This window comes from Manis javanica, chromosome 3 (genome assembly GCF_040802235.1).
Source record: "Manis javanica isolate MJ-LG chromosome 3, MJ_LKY, whole genome shotgun sequence".
Classification (NCBI taxonomy): domain Eukaryota; kingdom Metazoa; phylum Chordata; class Mammalia; order Pholidota; family Manidae; genus Manis; species Manis javanica.
In genome coordinates, this window is record NC_133158.1 from 164,672,028 (window position 1) to 164,691,209 (window position 19,182).

General features: G+C 37.3%; 2 protein-coding genes across 3 annotated transcripts in view; one reads left to right on the plus strand and one right to left on the minus strand.

Annotated features, from left to right (window-relative positions):
* The window catches only part of LOC140848495 (1-phosphatidylinositol 4,5-bisphosphate phosphodiesterase eta-1-like), a 254,577-nt gene that overhangs the window by 87,431 nt on the left and 147,964 nt on the right, over positions 1 to 19,182 (plus strand). The gene's annotated exons all lie outside the window — the stretch shown is intronic.
* LOC108407493 (ankyrin repeat domain-containing protein 26-like) overlaps positions 1 to 19,182 on the minus strand; it is a 129,762-nt gene that overhangs the window by 68,066 nt on the left and 42,514 nt on the right. Inside the window, exons 27-38 of the mRNA XM_073232295.1 lie at positions 18,217 to 18,245; positions 18,054 to 18,126; positions 15,098 to 15,131; positions 13,249 to 13,308; positions 12,231 to 12,294; positions 9,987 to 10,056; positions 9,767 to 9,879; positions 7,055 to 7,181; positions 6,621 to 6,682; positions 4,254 to 4,347; positions 1,803 to 1,831; positions 1,640 to 1,712 (exon numbers count right to left, since the gene is read on the minus strand). Coding sequence (XP_073088396.1) covers positions 1,640 to 1,712; positions 1,803 to 1,831; positions 4,254 to 4,347; positions 6,621 to 6,682; positions 7,055 to 7,181; positions 9,767 to 9,879; positions 9,987 to 10,056; positions 12,231 to 12,294; positions 13,249 to 13,308; positions 15,098 to 15,131; positions 18,054 to 18,126; positions 18,217 to 18,245 — 828 coding nt within the window. The remainder of the gene's footprint in view (positions 1 to 1,639; positions 1,713 to 1,802; positions 1,832 to 4,253; positions 4,348 to 6,620; positions 6,683 to 7,054; positions 7,182 to 9,766; positions 9,880 to 9,986; positions 10,057 to 12,230; positions 12,295 to 13,248; positions 13,309 to 15,097; positions 15,132 to 18,053; positions 18,127 to 18,216; positions 18,246 to 19,182) is intronic.

Sequence of the window (19,182 nt, forward strand, 5' to 3'; positions counted from 1 at the left end):
TAGTTGAGCACCCTGTTTACTTTGGTATTCATGGGTGAACAAATACTTCAAGATGGGCTGATACGAGTCCAGGAAAACTAAAGCTTCTTTCGCCTCTCAGTCTCTTTTCTGTGGTTTCCTTCTTCCTGTCTATATGAGGGGTCAGCAAGCTGTGGCCCACAGGGCAAATCCAATCTGCCATCTGGTTTTGTACACAGTCTTCCGGGAGCAGTGTGGATAAAATGAAAGTTTCTGTGGCTCGGATTCTCACCTGGCCCTGGTCAGCGAGCTCACTACACACGTGTGGGCAATACGTTGCTACTGACTCTATATAAAGAGCTCCACCCAGTGGTCTGGGTGCGACACGGTGGCATGGCTGCAAGACTGCAGGAGAGCAGAGCAGAGGCTGGAGTGGTGGCAGCACTGAGGACAGAGGCCCAGAGGCAGAGGCCAGCTTGCCGCACGCAGACTAGCTCTGAGTGAACAGGATTTTAGTGATTGTCCTGCTGCCGTGGAAATAAAGTTGGGTATAACCCTTTCACCCCAAGAACATTTTACTGTCATTTCTTCTGGACACACTGAATCCATAGTGAACTTGCCCAGGACTGAAACCCATTGGAAGAGCACAGTTATGCTCATTATTCACTTACATCTTGTCTAGGACCACCTTCAAACTACAGTGGCACCGTTGAGCGGATGTGTCAGATAGCACCTGGTCTGACATGTTGTTGTGACGTAGGAGGAATGAAGCCGATAACAGTGAGGCCACGTTGGTGTAACTATATATAACTATCTGCTCATGGGCCCCAAGAGATCAAAACTATTTTCATCAAAACACTAAATGTTATCTATCATTTTCACTCTCATTCTCTTACAAGCGTATGGTGGAATGTTCCAGAGATACGGCATGTAATAACATCACACCTCTAATGGCTAATGGGAGGTATGATCGTATATGCCTGTATTTAAATTTTTTCAGTTTTAATTTCTAAAAACATGAATAGCAATAGATACAACCCATTTAACTAAAAGTTCTTTGGAATTCTCAATAGTTTTTAATACAGAGGAATCCTAAGACCAACATTTCACAATTACTATTTTAAAAGTCTGCCAAATATTCATTAAAGTATAATTAATTACTTCCCCCACTATTAATAATCGATCACACACACACACACACACACACACACACACACACTCTCCTAATATCAGAACATCTGGTTGGCTTAAAATCATCAGTATTAACATGAGATAAACTTAAAACAGAACTGACACAGCAGCAAGTGAGCCTTTAACTCTAGGTACATGAAGGCTGGAACACATATAAGCATTTGAAAACAATGGAAAATCTCAAAGAGTCTAATTACTAACCTCTGGGAATCCCTAAGAATTATAAGGATTTCAAACTGGGAACTTAAGGGTATCAAAGCATAAAAGTGGAAATTTCTGAGTTAAAGCTTTTTTAAAAAAAAATCTTTTCAAATGTTTATAAGCCTTTTTTTTTGGAAACATGGATACCAACAATAACATCTGACTTATTTATGTAAAATCATTTAACTAAATTTGCAAAAAAAGAAAAACTGAATTAGCAATAAGAACACTATATTTTATATATTCAGTATACTGCTTTCCAGAGTTAAACCCGCACTGCAAAATTTACCTGATGTGGATGTTTGTGTCATCTCTGCTCCTACTGTTTTATTATTGAGAGAGTCTTTCAATTTGATGACAGGCTGAATGGGTTTTGAAACAAAGTTAATAATAAGTAAGATTTCATACAATCTGTGGTTAATAAATCAAGATAAAAATATGTTAAGTTTTACCTCCAGGTGAGAATATTGTCCAAGAGAATCTAAAAAGCAACAGGGATATGTAATCAATGATACATACACAAGAAAGCCAACTATATATTCATGCAGTTATTACTAAGCTAAATCCCCACGCCTGGCTTTGAAAATTACATTAGGTTTTGGCACTTTGTCATTCTGAAGGGTTAGGACAGCAACAAGACAGAAATATTAATCCAGTATAAATGCTGAAGAGAAACAAAGGACTATGGTTTAACAAAGCATGCAGTTAAGATTTTGAAATTAAGATTGTGTTTCAGACGACTATAACTAAGACAGAAAAATGCACGTATGCGAATGTGAACACGCTCACTGATGGGAAGAAAAGTGATCGTTAGTCAGAGGAACAAATCACGACCCGGAGAGGAGAAAGGGAAAGCTGACGGTAGAATGCACCAGTGTGTCTCTAATGCGATACAGCAGAATCATTCACACCCGTATACTACAAGGATTTATCATGTTCTTCCATTTGTCCTGTGATCCAGGCAGTACACAGGTGTGATGGCAGTTCAAGGGAATGCCTTTCTCACCAGGGAATGGGTTATGAATTGATCGCATTGGATATACACTTGTAGAATGATAGTTTTAAAAAGTTTATTTTTTTTCATACCCAGGTGGGCTACTAATATGCCTACATTTCTGGCATCCTCTAGTTTAGCCATCTTTCTTAATCCACTCCTACAAGAAGGTACATAAGACACATCTAAGAGATAAGGTATAATGCATAATAAGTTTTCAATACTGAAATATGATTACTAAAAAGGAAAAAAATTTAATTACCACAGTATTGGATTTTTAAAATCTCTTATTTCAAAATCAGTGTAATATTTGTGGAAAAATCAGAATTTAAGCATTTAGGGAATTAACGCTGTCATTTCTCTTTTTCCCAAAATTTGGTTTGGTGTACAATGCGAGCCCTTAAAAATTTTTTTAATTATCCTTAAAAGAATAACAGCTAGTGCTTCCCTGTTCAAATCAATCTCATTTAAATAACAAAACCAATGCAACATCCATCTCTGATGCCTGCTGGTTACGAGGAGGAGAAACGGGTGCCTACGGTTTACCCTGATTTCAGCGATCCCCTGCTCGCAGTATTCTCTGGAGCAGCAGTGATCTAATGTTTGGTTCCAGGGCAAACACACTGAGGCCATCTAAAGTGGTTTCTCTCAAGTTTCCTCAAAAAGTCCAAAATTTCCTCGCTAACACCTTTCTTTCCTCCCTCTTCCTTTCACCGTCCCCCTTCCGCTCCAAAAGTCATCTCTAGATCTACGGTCTTGACTCTTCCCCTCTGACATTCTTTTGGTTCTTCTTTCCTCCTCATTTAGGCACAGTATCTGCCACCTACAACACCTATTTCTTCGTCTCTTTGCTCCCCCCTAGCTATAAACATGCTCAGAAATCAAAGGAAAAAAAACAGTGCTTTTCCTTGACACTGTTAGGTCTTGAACGAGTCAATGGATTCCAGATGTCTCTGCAGGGAAGCCTGCACCCCAGCGGCTACAGAGCACATGGATCTGAGGGCCAGCAACACTGACATCTCCTGACAACTTGTTAGAAATGTAGAATCCCAGACGTGCTGCTCGCAATGTGTGTTTTTTAACAAGGTCTCAGCTGATTCATTAAAATTTGAGAAACTGGTCCCTTTTGAACTTGACCTTCTGGAATCTAGCATCAAGTTCCTCACTATCACATCTCCAAAACTGGAAATTAAGTCATGAACTTTCTAACGGAATTTTCATCAGAAAAGCCTTTTTATAGCTTCCTTGCTCAAACTCTAACTGACCTGGCTCTCCTCTTCCTTCCAGCTCCCTCACTTTGACCCATATGATGCGCTCCTATGAAGCTGCAACATTTTACATGACATGGCATTCAAGTACATGCACTGACAGCTGACCACAAAGGTTTTACGTTCACCGATGTCAGGTAAACATAGCTCCGCATGATGAGGAGCCTCAGTCTTTGATAGCCTCCCAGCAGTGAGGAGAACAGGAAGAGTGGGAACATTCTGCTATCTATCCTCTGAGAAGCTCTGATACTGGAAGCTCACTTGCTAGTATTCCCGTATTTCAAATGCTCTACTCTTCCCTTATTTTACCACCATCTCCACTGTATTTCTGCTTCTTTACTGTCTGTCCTCCCTTTACCCTCTCTGCCTTTCTCATTCTTCATTCCCTCTTCATCTTTTTTAGTTCCTGACTTTTCTTAGGTCTTACGAGTATATTGAAATGGAACCAAAAACTGAATGCTTTTAGTGTTAACAACTCTCAATCTCTTGCTGACACCTAATATATAACTTACCTCCTTTTCACATCTTTGTCCTTGCTATGTATTTAACAGGTGACTATCTTACGCTACTAGAACATTTAAATATTCATGTTTTATGTCAACATTCAGTCAAATGACTGCATTATAAAATACAGTTCTTACCTCCTACTTGTTCATTTAATAGGTTTTCTCCTCTTTGACCTGGAGAACCAGAAAAATGACCAGCATTCTTCTGTGGAAGACTCTCTGGGAGACTCTGTTAAAATTAATATCAATAATGAGTTGCACGAAGATTTCCCAATCCCATTCTTTCTAAGAGCATACCCTGATTTCCTACTTCACAAGCAATTAGACTTAAAAACAGAAGAAGCATGTATTAAAACCCAAAATACTTAAATAGGAAAACTTATTTATTCTCTCTAGATCAAGATTACCTTTTACCTTCACTTGGCTACTGACTGTAAAACTGAGCATGGAAGGCCAGAGTTAAGTATTTTCACAGACAAGAGCCTGACCCATGTGCACATTTCAGTAAGGAACTAACCAAACATCTAACCCTGCTTGGCTTTCCCCACCAAAGTAAGAGGACAGTTAATGAAATACTGATTTAAACAAACTCTTCAACAGGTATACTTGCTTTCAATTTAAAATTTTTCTAAAGAAAGAAATGATTTTTGGTGTTAAAATCAGATACTTGGCATGATAAAAAACCCTAGAGCATGTCATGTGGAATATAAACAGGTAACTGTAGAAGCTGCTTCATTTCAGTAAACAGGAGTTTGGAAGGATGCAACTATTATTTGATAAAAATTTTATTGAGAGGAAAAATGCTTGAACAAAGTGGAAAAGTAGTAAAGATTTTAAATTATGTTTACAGCAAAAAATTTTAGGAAAGTTTATTAAGGGAAGAACAACATTATCTATTAACCATCTAAACTGTGCCAGGAACTTTATTATGCACATTTACTTTACTACACACAACAACAATATGATGATGGTTACCCCACTTCCTGCTTCCTGGTCATTCCAAGATGCTAGAGTAAAATAAATGATCAGCAGGTGTGATCCGTCATTCTCTCTATCCAGAGTCCTTCTCTTAGACCTTCACATGACTGGCTCCTTCTCATCCTTCACGTGGCAGCATTTGACATACTCAGAGATCTTTCCTGACTACCTAAATTCCGCTGCCACGCCCATCCCCGTCCTAACGACAAACTCTCCCGATATTCTCTAACCTAACATTCTCCACTTCCTCTATATCAAGCACTTACAGTGACTTATAATAAATACACTTTACTGTTTCTACTACTATAGCCTAACCCTGTACAGAATCTAACTGTCCAGCATATAGTCAGTATTCAATAACCGAAATTTATTTAAAATTGAAACATTTAAAATAATCTCACTGAGAAGGCCATTAAGTGTATCTAGGGGGTATCCCCAATAATAATATACTGAAACTTCACATACACCAAATTAAAAATCCACAATTCCAACTCCTCCATTCTTTTTCTTGACACTACTGCCATTTTATTGTCCTTCACGTTTCAAAAGTGTCCTCAATATGGAGCAAGTCACTGAACACCACTGCCATCATTCCGTCATATGTGTCTAGAGCACCCTTTACACTTTACAAATGGTTTTCACATTTGTTTCCACATTTGTTCCTTACAAATACCTGAGAGGTAGGTATTGGTACCATTTTTATGAACGAGGTCACTGACAGTCAAACAGGTTAAACAAGTTTTTCCAAGATCCCGTATCTAGTTAAGTGACAGAACCAGGAGACTGGTATGTCTTTTGACATCACATACAGAGCTTGTACCATTATGCTGAGGTAGCCTTTATCTAAAATCAGTGCCTTATCTCCTTCCACAGTTGTTTCCTTGGAAGAAGTCACCATTACTTTACACTCACAATAGTATGAGTACGGCTGCCATAAAGCACTCAATGCACGCTCTTTTAACTATCCAGAATGGTTTTTACTCAGTAAAACACTGCTAAACCGAACTGTGGTTATTATGATGTCACATATTTATTGCCACTCCCCATGCTTTCCCTTCTCCTGAAAACTTCCTTGCAGAGTTACTTGATAACCCAAACATAATAATAGTTTCAAGTCCCAGGCACTAACTTTTCAAGTTCTAACTTGGAAGAAACTATGACCCAAACTGAACCTCATAAGGAGTTTTACACAGTCATAGATGCCATGAAATCGTATGTTTGGCCACAGGTTGACCTAGAATAGCAATTTAGTTTTTCAGGTGACATCAGAGCTGATCCCTTATGATTTTAAGCTTTAGTTTCTTGCACTATACTACACTGGTTTCATTAAATTGATCTTATAAATTAATAGAACTGTATTATGGAGTACTCAGCGCATAATTATATGTTAATTATAGGTTAAAAAATACAAGGAAATCATTTGTATGGACAAATGCAGAGGTGAGAAAGTGAAGTCAAAGCATTTCCTTTTATGTTAAACATCAGTTAATGCTTATATTTTAAAAAAAAGAAAGAATATAGTACCTCGGAATCCCATGGTGATTCTGCGTCTTCCTCTTCTTCTAATCCCAATGCTGACATCTCATCTATAAAAGGTAGTTGCAGATACACTAATGAGAATAATTACCGCCATGAATTTGAAATACACATACAAATATATCTCCATTCATGAGTACCTCAATAAAATAAAAGTAATCGCACAAAGGAATTTCAGAGATGAAGCATTTGGGGGAAGAAAAAGGTAGTAGCTGGGATACTCATGAAGACAGCAAAAAAAAAAAACCATTCTTCGACATAAGGGATGTCAGATTTGGACATCAAAACTGATCCCTTATAAATTTAAACATTAGTTTCTTGCAGCATTCTACGCTTGTTTCATAAAGTTAATCTTACAAATTCTAGATGTTTTCATACTAGCATTTAGGCATAGAAAAAATTTCAGATATTCACTAACTTACCGCCTCTATTACTTTTGTGTGCTTCACGAGAAGTCAAATTGTCATTATTTATTTTTTCTTTTTGAACTCTTTCAATGGTATTACTACAGCTTTCTTCTTTTCCAACCACTGTCTGCACTGGTCCTTTCTGTAAAAACAAATTGAAACACAAACCCAGTTTCAGAAAACACCATATTCATTCACTTGCTCACTCTTGGTTAGGAAGACTACAACTCTATACCTATCAGATCATAGGCATTATCCCGGGAGAAGCTGGAAACACAAATCAAAGACAGCTCTGCCTACGTTCCAGCAGGGGTAGAGAGAACATGAAAACAAGCATCATCCATTAGTTCTGCAACGGAAGTGCACTGCATAAAGGGCAGTCAGGCAAACAAGACCAAAAAAGAGAACAGTCAGTGTATCTGGGAAGCTCGGAAGATGCTGATCAAAAAAAGGGCTGTATCTTATAACCCCAGGGGTGAAGACTAAATTATATGGGATACTGTTGAACCACTGTGTTGTATATTTGAAGCCAATGCAGGATGGAGTATCAATGATACTGCAATAGAAAAGGAAAACAGAAAAGAAAAAGAGGGGCTATATCTTGAAAGATAAAGTTCAGAGGGAGGCTGTGAAGGTCCATCTAGGAAGGGCAGAATGAGCAAAAGGATGAGAGGTGAAATGACACAGTAAGTGAAGGTACCAAAGTAACGGAAGGAGAAAACTGGAGCAATCGGGGCCAAGCCAAATCAGGCAAACGCCAATGCAAGGCGATGAACTTTCTCCTTCGGGTAATGGGGATCCACGAGGTAAGCAGAGGGGCGACACTGTCACTAACGTTTTCGGAAAGGTCACTAGTAGCAATGTAAAAATGAACCTAGCGGGGAACTACACTAGAAAAGAGCGTTTAAAAATTACAGGTGAGAAAGTGAATTACGGTCAGCAGATAGGAAAGACTGAACTTGGTGATGACTGGATGTGGTGATGGCAGGGAGGCCTGGAGGCCAGGATTTTTCCCGCTTCAGTGTTTCGGTGGTGCTGTTACTAGGATAAGGGGACTGGGGCACGGAGCAGAGGACCAAGGGTCAGGAACGGGTCAGGGACACGGTCTTTCATTTGGGACCCATCAAATTTGAGGCAGCCGGAGGACTGGGAGGAAAGATTTGGATAAATACATTTGGAGTAAAAATCAGAAAACTTACTCAGGAGAAGTATATTACGTTAGAAGATAAATATTTGAAAAATACACTAAACTGATACAATTAAGTAATGCAAACCTACACAGACCTCTGAAATTTTGAAAATAAAAAAAGAGAACAGAAGAATCATGGCACTCAAATTTTCTATTATGTATTTCAGCATCTGCTTCAAGGATTAAAAATAAACTCCTTTATGAATGCACGCAAACAGTTATTTCTGGGATATTATGGTAATATTAGCATTTTTATGTTAATGAAAAGATTTAATTGTAAAACACCAATTCAAGATGATACAGAATTCATCTATGATTATCAGGCAGGACCCAGTATTCACAAGGAGAGAAGAAAGGAGTAACTAAAGAAATCAAGTCACCACGATTTCTGAATTTGAGATATGACAACATTTATGCTAGGTTTAACAACTCTGAATTCTAAAGTTAATAACATTTCCTGAGAATAATATGAAATGTACCCATTGCTGGAGATGTTTTAAAAGGTAAAAGTCATTTTCCAGAAATAATTTTGTGCATTCTGTTGACAATCTCTCCTTATGAGTCTATGACAACAAGTAGTTTATATGAGAAAAATGAGAAACTGTGACTTTATTAATTTGTTGTATCCCTATGTGCCTATTGCATACAGATTCTATTAGGAAAAGATAAATCAGAATTTCCCCAGAAAAAAATAATTTGTATGTATATATATATATATTTAAGAGTGTTGCAGGTTAAAATTTAATTTCTCATTTAATGGATGGAGATGAAGAACCTCACTTAAATAGTCCAAAACTTTAATTTTAACTAATGAGAAGAGTTGATAAATGCTCATTAATTTCCTCTCTTTCTTTATTCTCAAAATGATCTAAAATACCTACCAGGATTCAACCAAACAGTAACATGTATAATTAAGTAAGTTAAGTTAGAAACAGAAGGGCCAATGAGTCATAATTCATAATAAACCTGATAAAGCCTAAAACAGATGTCACTTTGCATTACCTATGAACAGACTGTGCCAGATTAAATATATCACTTTATTGAGCTTGAAAGTGAGGATTAAATTTTTATTCAGTTCTTCGTAAACACCTGAACAGTTCTTTCATTACCTGGTTTTCTTACTGTACACTCCAAAGAATTTCTACCATATTTTATAACATAGAGGTCCTGTTCTCACTTATTTTCTGTTGTGTTTTTATAGTCTCTCTCATTTGACTCTTTACTCAATCTTTATATTCATCTCACCCTTCTTAAATGAATTTGGCCCCTTCTTCCCACCCTCGTCTTCCTAGTCACCTAGCTTTTCTTCCTCACTGCTGTCTGATTCCTTCCCTCCATCACGGCAGACCTCAGGATTGCCGACTCCCACCAAGTTGTATAAATCTCAATCCTGTACAGATTTCTCTCTTGCTTTCACAGCTTTATACCATGATCTGGAGGACTTCCCTTTCTTTCTAGGATCCTTTTCATCACCAAAAGCATCAGGACGATGGCATGTGAAAAAGCATGGGGGAAAAGCTGAAAACAAAACAACTCACCTTTGTAAGACCAAGGCCTGCTGAAGACTTGAGAGAAGGTTTCACAACAGATTTCTCATGAGAAAAGCCCTGGCTGTTGGCTCTTTCACCTGGCCTCACAATGTGACATTTTGCTTTGATTACAGTGAAAAACAAATTAAGAGTACATGAAAATACCTGAAATTTCAAATCGGTGAATAACCCAGAATAACCCAAGAATGGACAGTCTCAAATAGCTTACTTTCTTTTTCCTCCTTCTTGGGTTGCAGAAAAGCATCCATTAGCTTTTTTAAGTTTGGTTTCTGCATGTTCTAGAAAAAAAGTAATAGCTTTAAGAATCACAAGCACCAAATTTGACAAAATACGTGTAATAGTCACCATTTACTAGTTGATCTAACATAGAGACCTCGGGCTTTGAAATCATTCAAATGTAGACACAAATCTCAGTTCTGCCATTTACTCTCCTACGTCTTCTCAGGGGCGAGGATTGTGAGAGATGATATATGTGGCCCCAAAATATTACTATCCTTACTGCTAATTGATTATTATACAAAAAAATACTACGATATCTACTAGATTGTTTTCTTTACCAGAACCACCAAAACAAAAATTTATACCTCAGTAGTTTAAAGTATTATTGGAAAAAGAAATATTAAGAATTATCAATTTTTGTTGCATTTTTACATGTGTTTGCCATGATTTATATTTGCATAAATTGTCTTGTAGGGGGAATTGAAGTTCAGTGTTTAGAAGTCTCTTATTTAGATGAACTGGAATTGCAAACTGTTTAAGTTGCTTCTCCTCTGGAGGCTTTTGCTCATAGTATATCCATAAATACACTATGTATATACATTGATAAATACTGGAATACATATTTTTTCTACATACCTCACTGTATGTAATGTATGAAAAATACAGCCTTTTGTTCATACTGTATCCCTAATCATACTGATTTGTATTATTCGACAATTATTTGTTTATAACTACTACTGTAATAAGGAGTTAATTTTGTCACTGTAAAATAAGTCATCCAGTTAGCTGAATGTGGTCATCTACCACTACCTAAAAAAGCTGTAAATTACTGTGAAAGAGGGAAAAAGATAGAAAAAGACATGTCCCAAACACACCAACTTTCCACTTGTTGAAAAAATTGATACTCAGAATTCTGAGGAAAAATACATAGCTTTAAAGGGTGTATCTATTGGAAAAGCTATATCTAATGAGATGGGCCTAAAAAAGGTTGAAAATTTTTAAGATGAAATTGTAAGCTCACAACTGGAGGCTGCTAAAAAACACACTGTCATCTTTCTTATCATCACATATTTCTAACATACTTCCTCCTTATTTATGATGCACTTTTTCAACAAAACTCAATTGAACGTACACATCCTAAATATTAAAAGGGAATATATAGGCCATATATTGAGGAATATAAACAGGTTTAATGAGGATTATGCATATTCTCTTACTTGTAATGTTCTATTACACAGAATTCCATTTATCATTTAGTCACACTGAAAAAATGTGAAACTGCTTCTTCCATGCCAGACCTTATTCTAGGTGACCCACGAGGTACGCAATTATGTTTCGTAACCTCCAGTAGTGAGGCAGGGGTGTTAAAATGAATACTGAAATAACTATAACTTAAAAAATCTCTTAAGTATGGAATTTTAGAATGTGATACAAAGATGCTGAATAGGTATTTTTTGTAAGTATAAAACAAAAATTTGAGCAAACTGCATGTTTTCCCATATGGCTAGTAGGAGTCCCTGTTTTTAGAGCTGGTTGTTACTTTAGGCAAAACATTTATCCCTAAATTACATCAAGAGTTTAAAATTTACTCTTAAAGAAATGATTTAGAAAACAGTTGAATCCCATTGTAATATTAATTTCGAAAGAGGGCATTGAAATATGTAAATTTCCACAATTTTTAATATTATTTTAGTCCAAATGCAGAATCAAGGATAGGAATAGAAAAAAAATCTCTCCTAACAGGTGTATGATACCAAAATAAAAAGTGTCCCCCCCCCAAAAAAACACCTCTATGATATATGCTATATAGTTTTTGAAATAAAAGGCACCAAGAAGAATCCATGATTATTAAAATAAGTAAATCGATCCATTACAGAGTTCCTTTATGCATGAGTATTACATAAGTGATATCGGTATGATTTCAAAATCACAGTAACGGTCCTTATTCTTGGCCAAATTTCCTATTTTCCCCACTGTAGGAACGCTCGTCCCAATAGAATTCTCCTGTCACTATGCATGTCCCAGCCATTTTTCTCCTCAGCTCTTATCTACAGTATTTACCAAAGTAAAAAAAAAAATTTGACTAGTAGTATTTCTATAAAGTGGTTTGCTCTGACAAACTTTCCATTACAAACACAGAATTATGATTGACAGACCAGTGCTATATTTAGGAGTAAAAACTAGAAAAATCTGAATACAGAGCATGATAATTAATTTGACGAGAGCATTGTACCTTTTCATCAAAATCAAAGTCTTCATCAGCGGACTCAGGAAAGGAATCATCAATGCCAGATATCCTGTAAAGATGTGCGGCAAACAAATGTAACAAAAGAGTGAGTTAATTTCTTAAAAAACAAAAAAAAAACAGTGAAGACACACGAGTGTCTATTGACTGAGGATTTTTGATATATCTAACCGATTTGGCCTTGGTTTTCATAAAACCTTTAAATAACTTTCTTGACTATAGCTTAAAGTTAATAAATAATATAACTATTTTAATACTGATATGAAAAACATTTACCAAATATATTAAACTCTAAAAGAGTATTTTGGCTAATAACACAGAGCTAATATCAAAATGTTAATTAGTCCATAATTAGTCCAAATCTGTAAGTTCTACAAACTTTTTAGTGGGTAAAAAATTAGAGAAGGAAAATAGTAAGATAGTAAGGTGGACCCGTCATGAAGTGAGGGCACTACGGCTCAGTAAATGACTCAGAGTTAGCTGGCCATACGGATGTATCTTGCACGCAGAAGGCCTAGCTCTGTAACCAACAGCTACCTGTTCTTGGATAAGCTGCTTCTCTTCAATTCAAAGTCTTGCTCTAGAAAGTAGGGATCCTGCCACCTTATTTTACAAGGTTGCTAGGAGGGTTTCAGGAGTTACTGTATCCCCAAAATGCTCAGAGAAACACTGGTGCAATGGAATGATTTGTTCTTTAACTTGAAATTATTTTGGAATAGTAAATAAAACCCAATGTGAGTTTTCACAGGTTCTGACAGATTGGTTGCTGTGTTTTGAAAATGTTTACTATTTCTGGTTGTCAGCTGTTCTTTCTTTGTGGGAATTCACGGCATCTCAGCTATTATAAAGTTATTTATCAATATATTATCTCATCACATTAGATGTAATGTCCCCTATCATTGTAGCTAATCACGCCAAGGGTAGAACTCTGTTCCAAGTCAAAACCTGGCTTCAACTGCTACTACTCCTTCTCCATCTACTCAAACTCTGAACCAGCAGATCTTACTTGAATGATGCTTCATCTCCATGTTTGTCTTCAGTTGACTTGGAAGACTGACCCCCACTCCTGTATGTGTAACAAAGATGAGTGAGTGTGTTTGTTTAAAAAAAAAAAAAAAAAAGAATGAAGAGTCGGCTATTAAATGAAGTTTTTTGATATAATCAAAATTTGGTCTCTGTTTTCAAAAAGTCTTTAAATGACTCCATTATCTTTCAGGAGAAACCCCAAAATATGCTAGTTCCCTCAATGAAACAAACTAAAGAGCGGCCACCTGCTCAGGACTCCCTTGAGCTCGCGATTCAAAACGCCTTTCTGGACAACTCCCAACACCCCATGTCCCTCGTTCCTGTAATTTATCTTGATCTAACTTGTCATAAACCACAGAAACTCTGATCTTTTTTCTAAATCCTTATTTCTGTCCAACCCAGTGCGGTCCTCTGGAAACCTGATCTCTCCTAGAAATTCATTCTTATCTCTTTCATTGTGTTCACTAGACCCACTCCCCACCTTTCTACTATGAAAACACACACCTACAGGATGATAAAAAAAAAAAAAGGAAGAAACCTGAGTTTAAACCTCATCTTGGCACTTACCATATCCAATTAACCAATAACTAACTACTTTACTCTTTGGGTTTAAAAGTCTCCATTTGAACAACCACTTGGCCAGGATGTTAAACACAGGCTGAAGTTCTGGAGGGTATTTTGATTAACTAATCTCTGAGAATCCTTACAATACCGAAATTCTTCGAGCTTTTGATGTTGTCTACAAAAATGTGGAGAATACTCAGTGAACAGAAGTGGGAAAACTAACAGAACAAAAGAAACACCATGAAAAGCAGAGGAGGAAAGGAAGAAAGGTATGGGAACGAAGGAAAGGGGAAAGGAAAGGAGGAAAGGAAGAAAGGAGGGAACGAAGGATGAATTTTCACAAACCAGACAGACAAGGGTTAATGGGAAGGGAAACCAGACTGACAAGTCAGCATGTACAGAAATCTTTCATAAACAGTTTACAAATAGACACTGAATTTCACCAACATAACATGGTCTACTCACAGATATTCTTTACTTACAGAAAAATAATTCATCTCAAGGACAGTAGATATCACTACATCCAAGGATATATGCCTGATTAGATCTTGCTAATATAAATCCTATGGTTCTGTGGCCACAGCCAACTGAGATCTGCCCTTAAACTCTGATGCTAGTAAAAACAAGGTACTAGTTACCACTGCAACTGTCAAATATGTTAGGAGAAATGCTTGGACTAACCAGGCTTCATAAGAAAACTACATCGGAGTTAACACTTAGCTGAATTTGACTTTATCACACGGTCCACTTGGTCCTATCAATCTATACTGAGAAAAGCGAATGGACTGGGAGCCGGGCCGACTGACAGTCAAATCGTGGGTCAGCTCCTGCTAACTGTGGAATCATGGGTCAATCAACCCACCCACCTGAACCACAGTTGCCTAATTAACAAACACTAGGCTATCACAGCACAGCGACTTTGCAAAGCTACTGCAATTAGATAACAAGTGTTAAGCACTTTAATAGTCCCCCCATCTAACTTGTCATAAACCCCAAAAACTCTGACCTTTTTTCTAAAACCCTTATTTCTATCCAACCCAGTGCGGTCCTCTGGAAACCTGATCTCTACTAGAAATTCATTCTTATCTCTTTCATTGCATTCACTAAACCCACTACCCACCTTTCTACTATGAAAACACACACCCACAGGATGATAAAAAAGGAAGAAACCTGAATTTAAACTATTACACATTCAACACGTTATTTATCTGCATTCCTTCAGTTAACATACAGTTTTTTTTAAAAAAAAAAACGTAAGAACCTACTTCTTTAAAGAGTCCTCTTCAGAATGCTTCTTCCCTAATAGAGAAAAAATAAAATTCACCTTATATGTATTTAAAAGTGTAAAACTGATGCTTTGTTAAAAAGTGTCCATCTGGGACCACACCTGGAGACTATAGTGGAATGAATATTAATTATGCTATTGGTAGGCAATCGATGTATTAACAACAATTACTTCCCCTCCTGTGTATTTATCAAAATGTGAAAACTACAACTGCTATTCACAGTGACCATAATCCGACCCAATCCCGATCAGACTGACAGAAAATAGTATCAGTAGAAGAATCAGGATCATAAACTGACAATGTCAAACTTAAATAGCATAACTTTTCTGGACACTCACCACTAGGTGCAGGGAGAGGAGAATATGCTTACAACTTACACTTACAACGTAACACAACACAACTTCCCCAGCTCTTCGGTTGAGACTGCTCAGTTCAGAACAAAACCCGACCACAAGGGAGCTGGGTCTACAGGTGCTGTACTTTGCAGCATGGCAAAACACAGGACACGCGACTCCCTCCGGCCCTATTTCCAGTTACAAGAGAAGCGTGACAGACTTTGTCATTCCGGTGTTATAAAGTAACACGTCTTCAGACTGTCTCCTTCCGTTTCTACAGAGTCTATCTGGACCCACCTGCTCTGCTGCTCATCTCTAGCCACAACTCAGTCTTCTTACCGACTCCCCCCTGCCCACCCCATCCCTTCAATGTTGCTGTTCCAACAGCGTTGCCACTGGCCTCTCATTCTACATGTTCTCCAACACAAACAAGCTCATCGGGATATATGAGTTTGTCTAATAATTATAATCAGATTATTTCCAGTCTGCATCTCCAACCCTGGAGCTCTCTAGCCACAAACTCCTATTATTCAATTATCCAATTACTGAAAATGTCAAACACGGATATTCCATCAAACTTAACACGTACAGAAAAAAAAAAAGGGAGGGTCTTTCTGTTGACCCACTGCCTTCGCTGTTCATTCCTCATGTCCAATCTGCATGCTCCCCAAACCTGGAAAGCTAGGAGCCAATTTACATCTCTCTCTTCCCTAACTTTTCACATTCAATTACCATTCAATCTTACTAACCACACCTCTTTTGTGCCCCTGGTTTATCTCCCTCCACTGCTGCCCCTATAGTCAAACATGGACTCTTAATTAATGGTTTCACAACAACAACAACAACAAACAAGAAAGCGACAAACTACTATTTTTTTTCTGCTTAAAGGAATAAAATTTTTAAGGAACAGAAATGAAAAAGACATAAGGCCTAGAAAAAGAACCACATTTGAAGTTGAACTAGTTGAGCACCCTGTTTACTTTGGTATTCATGGGTGAACAAATACTTCAAGATGGGCTGATACGAGTCCAGGAAAACTAAAGCTTCTTTCGCCTCTCAGTCTCTTTTCTGTGGTTTCCTTCTTCCTGTCTATATGAGGGGTCAGCAAGCTGTGGCCCACAGGGCAAATCCAATCTGCCATCTGGTTTTGTACACAGTCTTCCGGGAGCAGTGTGGATAAAATGAAAGTTTCTGTGGCTCGGATTCTCACCTGGCCCTGGTCAGCGAGCTCACTACACACGTGTGGGCAATACGTTGCTACTGACTCTATATAAAGAGCTCCACCCAGTGGTCTGGGTGCGACACGGTGGCATGGCTGCAAGACTGCAGGAGAGCAGAGCAGAGGCTGGAGTGGTGGCAGCACTGAGGACAGAGGCCCAGAGGCAGAGGCCAGCTTGCCGCACGCAGACTAGCTCTGAGTGAACAGGATTTTAGTGATTGTCCTGCTGCCGTGGAAATAAAGTTGGGTATAACCCTTTCACCCCAAGAACATTTTACTGTCATTTCTTCTGGACACACTGAATCCATAGTGAACTTGCCCAGGACTGAAACCCATTGGAAGAGCACAGTTATGCTCATTATTCACTTACATCTTGTCTAGGACCACCTTCAAACTACAGTGGCACCGTTGAGCGGATGTGTCAGATAGCACCTGGTCTGACATGTTGTTGTGACGTAGGAGGAATGAAGCCGATAACAGTGAGGCCACGTTGGTGTAACTATATATAACTATCTGCTCATGGGCCCCAAGAGATCAAAACTATTTTCATCAAAACACTAAATGTTATCTATCATTTTCACTCTCATTCTCTTACAAGCGTATGGTGGAATGTTCCAGAGATACGGCATGTAATAACATCACACCTCTAATGGCTAATGGGAGGTATGATCGTATATGCCTGTATTTAAATTTTTTCAGTTTTAATTTCTAAAAACATGAATAGCAATAGATACAACCCATTTAACTAAAAGTTCTTTGGAATTCTCAATAGTTTTTAATACAGAGGAATCCTAAGACCAACATTTCACAATTACTATTTTAAAAGTCTGCCAAATATTCATTAAAGTATAATTAATTACTTCCCCCACTATTAATAATCGATCACACACACACACACACACACACACACACACACACACTCTCCTAATATCAGAACATCTGGTTGGCTTAAAATCATCAGTATTAACATGAGATAAACTTAAAACAGAACTGACACAGCAGCAAGTGAGCCTTTAACTCTAGGTACATGAAGGCTGGAACACATATAAGCATTTGAAAACAATGGAAAATCTCAAAGAGTCTAATTACTAACCTCTGGGAATCCCTAAGAATTATAAGGATTTCAAACTGGGAACTTAAGGGTATCAAAGCATAAAAGTGGAAATTTCTGAGTTAAAGCTTTTTTAAAAAAAAATCTTTTCAAATGTTTATAAGCCTTTTTTTTGGAAACATGGATACCAACAATAACATCTGACTTATTTATGTAAAATCATTTAACTAAATTTGCAAAAAAAGAAAAACTGAATTAGCAATAAGAACACTATATTTTATATATTCAGTATACTGCTTTCCAGAGTTAAACCCGCACTGCAAAATTTACCTGATGTGGATGTTTGTGTCATCTCTGCTCCTACTGTTTTATTATTGAGAGAGTCTTTCAATTTGATGACAGGCTGAATGGGTTTTGAAACAAAGTTAATAATAAGTAAGATTTCATACAATCTGTGGTTAATAAATCAAGATAAAAATATGTTAAGTTTTACCTCCAGGTGAGAATATTGTCCAAGAGAATCTAAAAAGCAACAGGGATATGTAATCAATGATACATACACAAGAAAGCCAACTATATATTCATGCAGTTATTACTAAGCTAAATCCCCACGCCTGGCTTTGAAAATTACATTAGGTTTTGGCACTTTGTCATTCTGAAGGGTTAGGACAGCAACAAGACAGAAATATTAATCCAGTATAAATGCTGAAGAGAAACAAAGGACTATGGTTTAACAAAGCATGCAGTTAAGATTTTGAAATTAAGATTGTGTTTCAGACGACTATAACTAAGACAGAAAAATGCACGTATGCAAATGTGAACACGCTGACTGATGGGAAGAAAAGTGATCCTTAGTCAGAGGAAAAATCATGACCCGGAGGGGAGAAAGGGAAAGTTGATGGTAGAATGCACCAGTGTGTCTCTAATGCGGTACAGCACAATCATTCATACCAGTATACTACAAGGATTTATCATGTTCTTCCATTTCTCCTGTGATCCAGGCAGTACACAGATGTGATGGCAGTTCAAGGGAATGCCTTTCTCACTAGGGAATGGGTTATGAATTGATTGTGCTGGATATACACTTGTAGAATAACAGTTTTAAAAAGTTTATATTTTTTCATACCCAGGTGGCCTACTAATATGCCTACATTTCTGGCATCCTCTAGTTTAGCCATCTTTCTTAATCCACTCCTACAAGAAGGTACATAAGACACATCTAAGAGATAAGGTATAATGCATAATAAGTTTTCAATACTGAAATATGATTACTAAAAAGGAAAAAAATTTAATTACCACAGTATTATATATTAAAAATCTCTTATTTCAAAATCAGTGTAATATTTGTGGAAAAATCAGAATTTAAGCATTTAGGGAATTAACTCTGTCATTTCTCTTTTTTCCAAAATTTGGTTTGGTGTACAATGCGAGCCCTTAAAAATTTTTTTAATTATCTTTA